This window comes from Mesocricetus auratus, unplaced genomic scaffold (assembly GCF_017639785.1).
Source record: "Mesocricetus auratus isolate SY011 unplaced genomic scaffold, BCM_Maur_2.0 Super-Scaffold_100011, whole genome shotgun sequence".
Lineage (NCBI taxonomy): Eukaryota > Metazoa > Chordata > Mammalia > Rodentia > Cricetidae > Mesocricetus > Mesocricetus auratus.
Window position 1 is genome coordinate 77,761,243 of NW_024429195.1, and position 13,902 is coordinate 77,775,144.

The following is a 13,902-nucleotide window of genomic DNA, read 5'->3' on the forward strand; positions in this document are numbered from 1 at the left end:
ATATACTGCTCCTGCTTAAGACATTCGCCTCCCAATCATGTCGGCTCAGTAAATTTCTATTCATCCGACAAGATTCATGCAGCACCTGTCTCTCAGATCCCTGGGTCCTCTTCCCTCACAGAACTAAGAATGGCTCCTTCTTTGTACCAGTGTTCTGTAGCACCGCTTGGCACTTCCACAGTGACTTATTCCTCACGGATGCTGACCCTTTATAAAACTATCCCAACAGTCTAGCAGCACTTGAACTTGGTAGAGATTACCTCATTCAAGTTTAGGATCTACAAGACATCTGACCAATACCTGTTTTCCGTTCTATAAAGCCCTGATTGACTGGTCAGTAAGACACTGTCCTCAGTATCTTCCAGTCTTCAGAATGACAGACCACTCCCAAAGAGAAACAACGCAACTCCGTGAGTTTACCAGAACAAAGACCATCCCTACATTATTCCCACTGCTCCCCACAAACACACTGCTCTTCACTCCCAGGTCGCCACACTAGAAGTAAAACATCCATGTAAAACAGAGACAATTCTGTAAGTAAATAAAGCAGTTCAGTGTACTTGAAACACTACATATTGTATTTAACATATCTATGTAAGGCACAGATGATTCAAATGTAGATTAGTAAGATATACCAAACAAAAGCTCTAAGTGGCTAAGAGTGATTTAGGAAGGGAAGGGAAGGAAGGAGGGAGGACAAAAAAGGAAAGGAGGGAGGGAGGCAATCCCCAAAAAAATGCTAACTGGGATCCACGGTAACATCTTCAAACACTTCTACTTATACAATGAAATAAACTTGCAACATGAAGTGTTTTCAAATAAATATAAGTCTATCTAAAATATGTGATTTTAATCTCAAACCACATTAGATATTAGAACTGTTACATGATTTTATTCCACAATTTTGTCACCTGTGACTATATAGTAACTTCATACATTTAGGGAATGACTTCTGGAAACAGGCAATAATATACTGATGCTTATATCTGAATATTAATTCAATTAAAATTTTAGGGGTGTATGTAGCTCAGTGGTAAAGTGCACATCTAGTATATCCTGTGTTTAAGCCCCAGTGCCCCCCCACACACACACGCACATGCACACACACACACGCACATGCACACACACACACGCACATGCACACACACACACACACAAGCACATGCACACACACACACAGTTCTAGGGATTAACTAAGCAGTAAATTTTTTAAGACATGTCTCCAATAAGCCCCTTTCCTCTTCAGTTTTATAAGATAATGAGTTCCCTTATTTAACCCCTCTTAGGAACCAAGCAAAGCCTATTCCATCAGTTAAACCACAAATCTTGACTCCGTAGCTATGCTTTTTGTGTCTAATGTTTTGTTGTCTCTTTCAGTAAAAACAAAGAAGAGGTTTTTCTTTTAAAAGCTTTACCAATCAATCACACTTGTCATGTAACTGTCAGCCCCAAAAAGCAGTGTGGTGTGCAGGTGAAGTCGAGGAGAGTGCAGGGTTAAAGTAGATAAGACTGAGGTGGGCGGGGCAGCTCAAAGCACATTCCAGTCTCCTAACTTTAAAGGTCCAGCATTGTTCTTAACTTCTCACAACACAGCCCAGCTCTATTGCTCACAAGATCTGCTTCCCCTCTGTGCCTGTCTACCTCTCTGTTGTTACCAAACACTGGCCGAAAGCAGCTGAGGGAAGAAATAGTTTACTCCAATGTACTATTTACGGAACATCATAAAGGGAAGTCAAGTCCAGAACTCCAGGCAGGAGCCTGAAACAGAAACTGCTGGACAAGTGTACCTCCTTTGTGTATAAGCCCAAAAGTGGCATTGCATAATTTTGAGGTAGATTGATTCCTAATTTTCTGAGAAACCTCCACACTGATTTCCAAAGAGGCTGTACAAGTTTGCACTCCCACCAGCAAAGGAGGAGTGTTCCCCTCATTCCAGATCTTCTCCAGCATAAGCTGCCATTGGTGTTTTTTTATCTTAGATATTCTGATCAGTGTAAGATGGTATCTCAGAGTTGTTTTGAATTGCATTTCCCTAATGACTAAGGATATTGAGCATTTCCTTATGTGTCTTTCCGCCTTTTGAGATTATTTTATTGAGAATCCTCTGTTTAGATCTGTACCCCATTTTTAATTGGATTATTTGATAGTTTTGGTGTCTAGTTTCTTGAGTTCTTTGTTTATTTTGGAGATAAGCTCTCTGTCAGATGTGGGGTTGGTGAAGATCTTTTCCCATTCTATAGGCTGCCATTTTGTCTTGTTGACTGTGTCCTTTGCTTTACAGAAGCTTCTCCGTTTCAGGAGGTCCCATTATTAATTGTTGATCTCAATGTCTGTGTTATTGGTGTTATATTTAAGAAGTCATCTCCTGTACCAATGCATTCAAGAGTACGTCCCACTTTCTCTTCTATGCAGCTCAGTGTGGATGGGTTTATGTTGAGGTCTTTGATCCATTTGGACTTGAGTTTTGTGCATGGCAATAGATATGAATCTATTTGCATTCTTCTACATGTAGACATCCAGTTATACATTTGCTCAATAATGTTCATGGCAGCATTATTTGTAATTGCCAGAACATGGAAAAAACCTATATGCCCCTCAACCTAAGAATGGATAAAAAATGTGGCACATTTACACAATGGAGTACTACTCAGAGGTAAAAAAAACAATGGCATCTTTTAATATGCAAACAATGGACAAAACTAGGGGAAAAACCTGAGTGAGGTAACCCACATCTAGAAAGACAAATATAGTACAGACTCACTCATAAGCGGATACCAGACATAAAGCAAAGTATAACTAGCCTACAATCCACAATCCAAGAGAAGTTAGATCCCCTTCCAGAAACAGATGGAAGCAGATATGGAGATCTATAGCTAACCATTGGGCTGACCTCCTGGAGTACAATCAAAGTGAGGGAGGAGCGATAATATGAACAAAGGAGTCAGGACCACGATGGGGAAACCCACGGAAGCAGCTGACCTGAGCTAGTGAGAGATCACTGACTGCACTGTCAACTGGGGAGCCAGCATAGGACTGAACTATGAATACAGGTGGCCATGGGGTGGCTTGGGCAGTATATGAGGCCAATGGCAGTGGGACCAACGTCTAACTCTAATGCATAAACTGACTTTCAGGAGCCATTCTCTATGAAGAGACACCTTGCTCAGCCTAGACATGGGGAGGGGTGCCTTGGTTCTGTCTCAAAGAGGTGATGGGACAGACTTAGCTGACATCCTAGGGTAGGCCTTACCCTCTCTGAGGAAGGGATGGGAGGTGGGATGGGGGGAAGAAGGGGAGAGCGTCAGGAGAGGAGGGAGGGGAAACTGGGATTGGAATGTAATAAATAAATAAGTAAATAAATGAGAAACTGTTGGAGGAGCCGTGGAGGAACACAGTTTACTGGCTTGCTCTCCGTAGTTCAGCTTGCCCTCTTATACAATATAATCCAGGATCACGGGCCTAGAAGCGTCACAGCCCATACTGGGCTGGGCCCTCCCACACCAATCAGTAATCAAGACAATGCCCCACAGACATGCCTACAAGTGACTCTAGATTATGTTAATTTGACAAAAAAAACTAATCAGCAACTTCTGTCTCCCTTTACGAAAGGGACAATTGGAAGAGAAACTATGGCCACGGCAAGTCTGCAATAGTTAGAGAAGAGTAGCAGGCACTTCATTTTCAGGAAGAAAGAATTTGAGTAAGGAAGCATCTAAGAAATGTGGCATGAAGAACAGAAGAAATACCAAGAAGGCAGCAAGATCTGAGGCTGCCTGTTGAGGTCCAAAGCTATCAGCCCAGCCTTGATGTGCTTTGATCAGACAGTAGTCAGATTGAGCAGACTGTCTCTGTTGGGGTAAGCAGAAGTAATTACCCATCTTAAATGAAACTACTCTGCAGCACAACAGAGTCCAAATGACAACGGCACGAGTGAATCAATGTTCCATTTTATAGCTAGATACACGAAGACACACCACTCAATAAGAAAGCTCTACTCGGAAGAAACATTCGGAGACCAACAACACTCTTTGGGCACTGTAGCAGAAAAAAAAACTGAAGAAAACAAAATTTATTCTTTAAATTTTTCTTTATACTTTTCCCCCATTCTCCCTCAAAGAATACGTTTCAAAGTTTCACTTAACTTTATAAACTGTGGAATTCACTTGTTAGCCTACTGATGTTAAAAAGGAAGAAAACTGAACTCCAGGGGAAGTTCCTAGAGGTGAATTACACCGGAGATTCATTAGGTCTGGTGGCATTGTGCCTCTGCCCACTATGATGCCTGCATGACCTGGTCATCACACACATAAGGAACAGAATGCAGATGAGCCTTTGGTGCACACTCCCACTTCTTCAAACATAAAATATACTCTCATACCAGCATGTGAGTAATCAAAATGTCATAGTTTAGTTAACTAAAATAATTCTGCAATATGCTCAAACTGGAAACCAAAGACACTAAAGTAAGTATTTTCCAGGTCTCCACATTGAAATTACATCCTTTCTACCCTTCCATTTACATCACAGTCGGCTTCAGTGCCTGGAATGTACTGTTACAGGGCCTTAGAAAGACTCTTCCAAAATTACCCCCAATGTAAAATAAACCGTTTCAGTATACCAGTAAACTAATCGAACTGTTGACTGTCACCTAAGAAGTTATAGGACGCCCTGCTGAGCATTGTACAGTTCTCCTTGAGGCCAGTACAGAGTTGCTCCCTTCGCCCATGCTGGGGAAAGAAACCACTGAGGCCCACGTACACACGGAACCGCAATGCAAAACTAGTCAGAGGCAGGGAGTACAGGTAAACGGCAGAACTCTTGTCCTGGATGCAAGAGGCTCTGGTTTTAAGCCCAGGTACCATGAGAAATCACAATGGAAAGACAGAATAACTAGCAGCCACTAGGGTGGTCATGCTAGTTTTCCGTCACGTACCGTCCTCATCATTTTAAAGAGGAAGCTAAAAATCCTGCTTCATAGAGGAAGAGGTCAATACCAAAATTCCCTCTCCTCTCTCCTTACACCCCATCATGCAGCTGGCACAGTTCACTCTGGCAGACACTGCCAAGTGAACATAATGGTGTAATCACTGCCTCAAACATCATTACTATCTAAAATAGATAGCCACTCACAACTTGACTATTTTTACAGATATAACATTTTTCGAGGTTTAACTGCTGTTTGTGATTTATCCCACTTAACAAACACAGCATCTCTGAAAGCAAGTTTCTTATATCTGATTCCCAATAACCTAACTGCCCAAATAGTTGTGAAAATTACAGGTTTTTTTCCTAACTCTAGTTGTCTCTTACCTGCTTGTACCAAAAGCTTCATGAGTTGAATCCCAAATTTGAGAAATAAAAAGTAGCTGATTGATATGTCCTTGGTGATCAGAAAATTGTTTCCTCCCACTTCTTAGTGATTTACTTTTTCACATAGGGATCTTAAGAACTGAATCACTTATGTTCAACAATAACTACAAAATGTGCTCCACCTAACACTCAAGTCTTTGAAGAATTAAAAAAAATAAAGTAAGGAAAACTATGTAGAGTATAGTATAGGATTGTGCTGGTTTAGTAAAGTGGTGATTGTAGGCTCTCATCCAAGATCCATGACTTCACCTATCCTGGGTTGCTGGCTACCTTTCCAGTGCCAGGCATGATTTCCTTCTCATTGGCTGGATCTTAAGTCGAATTAGAGAGCTGTTGGTTACCGCCAAGACATGTGTCCCACTACTGCACTCTTAGGACCAATGTGTCATCCACAGGTGTCATAGCTTGTGGAACTGCTGATTGCTTCCCTCCTTCAGAAGGTGGCATGCCACCTTCTCGTACCATGAAAGCAAGTCCTCAGGGAAGAAGCATTCTTGTCAGTTACAGCTCTCAGGAGCCTCTGGATCCTATATCTGAAGCGCGTGGTGTCTCAAGCAATGGGGACTCACCTTCCACCTCCAGGGGGCAACAAGGGCAATAGCAATAGCCTGCATGTTCTGGGAGTCTCTTGGACAACGCTGTCCAACAACTCAAAAGATGATTTCTCATTCCTGCTGTTAGGGGTTCTGTAAAGTGGTCTCTACTCTTGGAGAGGGCATCATCAGCCCAAAAGAGAAAAATTTAAGCCATATGTGTATATTTATATACAGACTTAGGTACATTATATAATCTCACCAACATGACTGCCAAAACATGACTTCAACAAGTACAACAGTAGGCATGTCAAAGTGGAAGGGGGAAGGCTTCAACCCTACACAAAAAAACTACAGGCAACTGAGGAATGCTGAGAGTGGGAGACACTGTCTTCCCCAGGGAAGAGCACACACTGGTTATCTAATACTAAATGGTCAGCCCTGAAAAGCATACATACAAGTAACATTATATTGACTGAACATGTTATATTTAAAAATGTATATGTGTACGTATGTAACAACAATTAATGACAAAGAGGCCATGAATTTGATCAGCAAGAAGGGCTTTGGGGGAGGAAAGGAAAGGGAGAACTGATGTATTATATTCTCAAGAAAAGAAGACTAAATAAATCTAAGGTATTGACAAACTTTTATTGCTGTATTAACATACAAGTAATTGTTAATGCCAGTGAAAATCAACATACATTATAAATGAGAATTTTTTATTTGGAATATAGAGTTATATCAAAAAGATATTTTTATCAAAACAGCTTTTGCAGCTGTTTAATGATTCATATAAGTTTTTTTAAAAAAAACTTTATGTATATAAGCTGAATAGAAAAGGGGGAGGAGACCCAATATAAGAACTCTGGTGACCTCAGATTTTCTAAGAATGAAAAGGGGTGTTGAGAAAAAATAAAATGAGGAAAGGTTACTATCTCTTTCATCTAAGTTTGGAAAACAGAACCTTATGCTCTGACAATATAAATCTGTAGATGGTTTTAGACCAGTGGTTCTCAACCTCTGGGTCATGACCCCTTTTTGGGGGGGCATCACATATCAGATACTTTCATTACAGACCCTTAAATATAGTTCCTCATGTTGTGGTGAGCCCAGCCATAAAATCATTTTGTTGTTGCTTTATAACTGCAATTTTGCTACTGTTATGAATCATAATGTAAATATCTGATACGGAGGATATCTGATTCTTGACCCCTGTGAAAGGACTGTTTGACACCCCAAGCGGTCACAACCCACAGGTTGAGAATCACTTGACCCACATGGTAGAAAGAAAGAAGTAACTTTATTCAAGCTGACCTCAGATATCCACATGCATGCACCCATAAACATGCATGCACAATAAATAAATATCATGTAAATTTTAAAGAAAAATAAGTGAGTATTAGATATCCAGGCCCAGAAGATTTAGATTCAAATAGAAGGAATTTTCATCAAATTAGGAATCACCAATGGCTCACTCCCCTAGAAACAATCTACTATTAAATATGCTGATTTTGTTGGAATGTATAGTCATACAAATAAAGGGATAGTTCAATGAATTTAGGAAGACTATAATCAAAATACTTAACAACACTCTTACTGATATAACAGAGAGAAGCAACTGGTCTATTGAATGGCTCCAATGCAAGAAGAAATACCAAACCTAAAGACTTCTGCCCTTAAACTGTATAAGCTGAAAAGAGGTTCTTTGGGAATATCTTATAGTGGGTTGGATTCCAGTTATAAAGTGTATTTATCCACAGAAAAAGCAAAATTGGAAGTTAATATGCTGATACACAGACTCAAGAGTCAAAAAGACACGCAGAAGTTGCAAATCCAGGGTAACACAAAATGAAATGCAATAAGGATAATTTAGGTTTAACCAATGCTTTCCCAAATACCAGATGTGGGAATTATGGCTTCGCAGGTTGTTAAAAGGAAAAATACTTGAAAGTTTTCATAGATAATATGAGCCAACACCAATTTCTTGGCTCAGAAAATCTTGACCTCTATCAAAGTCTTAGAGCAATAATACAGTGGTAATAATTTCACTGTATCATATTTTATTAGATGACACCTATTTTCATTACATAATCCATGAAAGCACAGATAAAAAATAAAAATAACCCACAGTCCCCACTCCATTCTATACTGAGTGACACCTGGTACACATTATTCATTTCTGACCTTTTTTGTCTTATTTTAAAAGGTCATTTTAAAATTTGAGAATATTCAAAGGAGGAAAAAAGGGTAGTTAAAAATATGAAAATTTGCATTCTACCGCCTAATCTTTATCGTCACATAACAGCTAAGGACAACAGCAGTTCTTCCATGAAAAAGAGAGAACTTACAAGAAAACAATACAGTTAAATGCATGTCCCTGCAGAACTGTCTAGGCAAAGAAACTTCCGTATTGACCCGTACAGCCAAGCTAGTGCCGGCTGCTAGAAGTTACAGCAGAGTGGTTTTCCATTCAATAAAAAGCAGGATTTTTCTTTTTATGGTCACGGCTATCAGAAGGTGAAATAGAATAAATAGATGCCGGGTGCAGTGGACTGTGCGTGCAATCTAAGCACTCAGGAGGCTGAGGCTGGAGGGTGCCGACTGAGTTCAAGATCAGCCTGAGAGAGATAGCAAGATCTTGCCTCAAAAGGAGGAAGGGGCTGGATCTAGTTACTGGGGGTGTTAACATTACTTGAGATAACAACCTGGAAAAGGATTTTGTGGAGGAAATTCCTATTCCATGTAAGAACTTGGATTAAAGGCCTCCTCTGTGTTTGAAGATTCTGATCCCACTGAAAAATTTACTATGGAAACTTACTCCCAGTCAAGTAAATAAGGCCTTCCAAAATTAATTTCACCAAAACTCATGTGCTTTGGAGCAATGTGAGGAATTCCAACACTAATGATGAACACTATGTATTCCATGCTTTTCATTCATTACTTTTTACATCATTTAGTCCTAGGAATAGACACTATTACTATTTCCACCACAAAGTATTTTGCAGTCAGTGTGGCTTTTTGTCCTAATTTAAAGGCATTCATGTGTCCACTAAAAACAGCAGTGTCACTCAAGCACACCACCTCATGACATAGCCACAATTCGTGCAGTAAATCATAAACAAACACAAGCATCTTCTGCAAAATTTTTATCTAACTAGGTCTCAAACAAGCAGGCAATGAATGCTTTCTCTTAGCAAAATAAATGCACTATTTCCAAACTGTATTGTCTAAATTGACTGCATACCTTAAACTTGGAAAACAAAATAAATTCATTAATATAACTGAAGGCTCAGTAAAGCAAATTTGAGTTTCAAACCCTTGGCATTACTAATTAAGTAACCTTGGACAAGTTATTAATCTTTCTATGTCTCTTTAGTCTTTCATCTGTGAAATGAGTATTGACCTCTGGATGAGATGCGCAAGCATTTGCCCCAGAGTCTGACATGATTGCTACACTACACAACTAATCAAACCAAACAAAAAGACTTCACACTACACAAGTAATAAAGCAAGTAGAAAAACTGATTCACCTGCTCCACAATTCACTCCAAAATATTAAATGTTAAAATAACTTCAAAGTGTCATTATGCCTGCTGGAAAAGAGCATACTTGCATTATGCTATAAGTTTCTGATTGACAATCATTAATGAAATAAAGTGACAGTCACATAAAATGTGTCTTTGAAATTCCATGCAAAAGATCACCTAAATACAATTCAACTCCCATTTTCTTGCTGACTTTTGTTGTTTGTTTTTGTTTTGTTTTGGTGGTGATGGTAGCAGTGGTTTTTGCATTTTTGGTCTTTAGAGACAGCGTTTCTCTGTGTAACAGTCCTGGCTGTCCTGGAACTTGTTTTGTAGATCAGGCTGGCTTGAACTCATAGAGATTCACCTGCCTCTGCCTCTCAGGTGCTGGGATTAAAGGCATGAGTCACTACCACTAGCTCCATTTTTTTTAAAGACATGTTTTAGTTGTTAATTCTGTGTGAGATAGGTAAATGCCAGTCTGAAAAGTACTGGTTTTATCTGTGATTCTTACAACTTCATTCAAACTACTCTCATGAATATGCCTTGTATTCCATGTGGCCTCTCTAGAGACACCAGGACCAGCCAACAAAACCTCTCATAAAAGGAAACTCACCCCAGCTGAACACTGTGGATCATGCTTTTGCTACTTAAGTATTTACTAACATTAACTACTTGGTGTTTTATCCCTAAAATGTGTCATCTATATTTGTGTCAAAAGCAACACAATTGAGAAATGTTCAAAACTACCATTTGTCTCAATGAAATTAAATAAATTTCTTATTATTAATAAATTCCTATTTTTCCAAAGAAACTAATTTTTGAGGAACTTGTTTTAGCATATAATTGATGGGTTGATACCCTTGTAAATACACTTATTTCACTTATAACTTTATAATGAAACTTCTTTTCTATAAACAGGTAAATGTTGAAACTGTAGTCTAAAATATGTATATTATCTATTTGTGTCTTAAAATGAAAAAGGGTACACAGAATAGTCATCTTTTCTAAGGCCCACTGAAAGAAAAAAAACTCCTATGAATAATCATTGTTCTGAAATGTAATTTCATTCCAATAGTGTCACTGCCAACAAGTATATACAATAGTATATGGATCTTTAAATCCCATCATTTTTAATTATGTTTCACTTCACTGTAGTATGCTTTTCCTTTCCCCAATATCCAGTATTGTATTTAAATGAACTGTCTGATCACAACCTATGAATGAGAACCTGTGCATATAGAACATGTTCATGCAAAAGTTTGTATCAAACACTTATCAAGATCAGCACAAGTGTTCAGAGCAGCGTTTCTCAACACATGAGTCGCAACCCTTTGGGAGTCAAATGACCCTCCCACAGGGGTCACCTAAGATCATCAGAAAACACAGATATTTACCTGATTCATAACAGTGCCAAAGTTACAGCTATGAAATAGCAACAAAAATAAGTCACCACAACGTTAGGAATTGTATTAAGGAAGGTTGAGGACCACTGGTTCAGAGTGTAGAAGTTCTTGCTCTCAAACCTGAGAGCCTGTGTACCATTTCCAGAATCCACATGGCAGAGGGGGTGAACAGACTCTCACGAGTTGTCCTCTAATTTCTACATAGGCTACATGGCATGCACTGCACAACACACACATGCACGCACACACACACACACACACACACACCAATTAAATGTAATTCTTTTTACTTTTTATGAATATCGTACAAAACACTTTTAAGCGAGAAAATCACTTCAGCTTTTAAAATGTTTTATGAGTATCGTTGAACCACCTAAGGGATGTTTTAAGGTAAAGAGATGAATGATGATAGAAGCCTCCAAAAATGTGCAGGGCAAACTGAATAACCACGAGTTGAGAACTAAAGAGCTCTCCTTGAATTTCATTTAGTGGGTGCCCTTCAGGCTTCCCTCCTCCTAAGTGATTCATTTGTTCAATTCAACTTTTAATAGTTTCTCCAATGAGCAAATAAAACCAGTTATCTCCAACTTATGTCTGCTGAAGACCCTGACATTTTTTAATGTCACCTCAGAAAGCTTCTTTGAGCAATATTTATCTTACCTGCAACATGTCTTACAAGGCCTCTAATGTATTTCACACACACTTTCCCAAGCCGGACTTGGCTTCCTGCGCCCTGAGTTTCACTCAGCAAAGTCAGGGTAACTGAAAGTCCTGCTAAGGCTGCCTAACCTGCTTCAAGATGTACACACTCCGCTCAGTGATTGACATCTCCTCAGAAGGTTCACTGTCTTTGTGTTGTGGGATCACAGCCCAGTGCCAATGCCTTCTGCACGAGAAGGTAGCAGCCGTCCGTCCAAGGAGGCTGTGGCTTTGGCAGGATAACTGCCTGCATCCAACAGCCTCTCGTGTAAACAGTCAAATAGCAGGGGTGGGCTTCACATTCACAAACACCGACAGTGACGGACATGCCCATGCCGACTTTCTTCTAGCGACACCGATACATGCACAAGTTCTGCACCACAGCTCAGAGAAAAGTAGCTGATGGACGCATTGATGGAAAGCTATTTTAAAATTACTCCAAGAGTCTAAAGCATCCGTCTACCTGGGAGGCTCTTCCTCTCCACACACACACACACGGTCTGTTTTCCTGCCTAATTTAAGAATGAACCGTTGACACCTCCGGGCGCAACACCCTGAGGGGAGAACATACCCATCACAATGCTAACGAGGGTACACAACCGCCCCCCCCCAGTGGGTACCAGTTCTTACCTTAGCAGATTAGACAGGGGCAGAGGTCCGGATCCTCCGCCCAGGATCCCTCCTTTCCTGCCAGATAGGAGTTTCTCCACCAGAGCCACATTGCCAGTGCGAGCAGCTTCCAGCAGCTCCTGGTCCTTCCCCATAGTCTCTCAGAGTCCCCTACAGAGTCCTTTCCCAGCTCCGGTCCTCCTCCGGGTGCACTCTCCAAAAGCCAGGGCCCTCCCCGCCCCACCCTAGGAGGATGCCAGGGCTTCAGCACGCTGAGATGCCCGCAGCCCCGCGCAGGGAGCAGCACGCCGCCCTCCTCTCGCACCACACCACAGGCGCAGCTTCTACAATGGGGAGCAGCCCGTGTTTGGGGAGAGGGGCTGGCCGAGCGGCGACGCGCCCCCACAGCCACTCCCCTGCATTCCCGAGGCCTCCTTCCCGCGGGTGGGGTGCGAGCGGGTGGGGACCGGGCCCGGGTGCCGCTGAGAAACGGAAGGAGGACGCTGAGCTCTGAGGAAGATGCCGAGCAAGCACACTGGGGAGGATGCTCAGGGAAGCGAACGCCGAGCACTGGGGAGGATGCTCCGCACTGAAGAGAACGCCGCGCGCGCGGAGGAGCGGCGGGAGGAGCGAGCTGGAGCGTGGCGAGCCACAGCGGCGACGGCCCGTGCGCCCGCCCGAGTGCCCAGCCTCGACTCGCCTGGGTTCCACACCGGGCGGGCTCGGCGGTTCGCCGGCGGCGATGGCGGCGGCGGCTGGGGTGGCTGCGGCCCGCGCCGAGGCTGGGCTGTGCGGGCGGGCGAGCCGCAGCGGGTGCGAGCGGAGGGCGGCGGCGGAGGCTCGGAGGCTCGGCGCGCGGGGGGCGTGTGCGCGCGGCAGGTGCGGCCCGGGCCGGCCGAGGGGCGGGGGCGGGGGCGGGGGAGGCCAGCTCTGTGCCAGTGGGCGGAGCCCTCCCTGCTCCCTCCTCCGTGCTCCCTCCGCTCTCCTCCCTCCTTCCCAGCTCTTCGCTCCCTCTCCCTCCTCTCTCCTCCCCTCCCTCCCTCCTGCTCACTTCTCCCTTCTCCTCGGAAGAGGTTTAACTGTGTGAGTACTGGAGATCACCCCGCTGGCTGCTGAGGCGCCTTCCTTGCCTGGAGCCCAGACTCAGGAACCACACTTGAGTACAATCTCCCACTAGGAGGTGATGGAGAATCTGACACTCGCTTGGAAGCAGCGCTTTTGCTGCTGCATCTGTCCCAGTTCAGGATATGCCAACCTCTTCCTTTACCTCCGGTGAGAGTCTGTGGAACCCACCCTTGGAATAGATGGAAGAGGTTTGTTTTATCCTAACCTCTGAATGGTTTGTGACTTTTGCAAGTTTTTGTAGGGTCTTTAATCAGCCTGAAGTTTAGTTTTGAGATCTGCTGACTTGTACAAACACCAGAAAAGGGTTCTCATTGAAAATTCCTCCGCTTCCACACTAGGAAAAATATAAATGGGCATGGAGGAGAAAGCTGCTTTGATCTGCATATATCATCAGCAATTCATTGTGTAAGTCTGGCTTGATTTTGTTGGATGTTTTCCTGGTTCGTGGTAGAGAGAACACACTTATTTTCTTTTGAAACATGCTGTGGTCGCTTGTGGTCAGGTGGTGGGAAACGATGTGATAGGTGCTTTGCTTACAACAACACGGTGAGCTGGGTACTACTACTATATATTACTTTAGAACTAAAGTAGAGGTCCAGAAAATACAAATGCCACACAGCGTAACTGACTGAC

The 13,902-nt window shown here is 42.4% G+C and overlaps 1 protein-coding gene across 12 annotated transcripts in view; it reads right to left on the reverse strand.

Annotated features, from left to right (window-relative positions):
* Positions 1–12,791, reverse strand: part of Anks1b (ankyrin repeat and sterile alpha motif domain containing 1B) — a 1,010,332-nt gene extending 997,541 nt beyond the window's left edge. For 4 of the 12 annotated variants that reach the window (XM_040755081.1, XM_040755078.1, XM_040755079.1 and 1 more), the window contains exon 1: positions 12,166–12,788. In XM_040755081.1, coding sequence (XP_040611015.1) covers positions 12,166–12,299 — 134 coding nt within the window. In that variant the 5' untranslated portion in view covers positions 12,300–12,788. Of the gene's footprint in view, positions 1–12,165 lie in introns of all 12 variants that reach the window. The other 8 variants (XM_040755075.1, XM_040755074.1, XM_040755084.1 and 5 more) reach the window with 7 other exon arrangements.
* Positions 12,792–13,902: the final 1,111 nt, after the last annotated feature.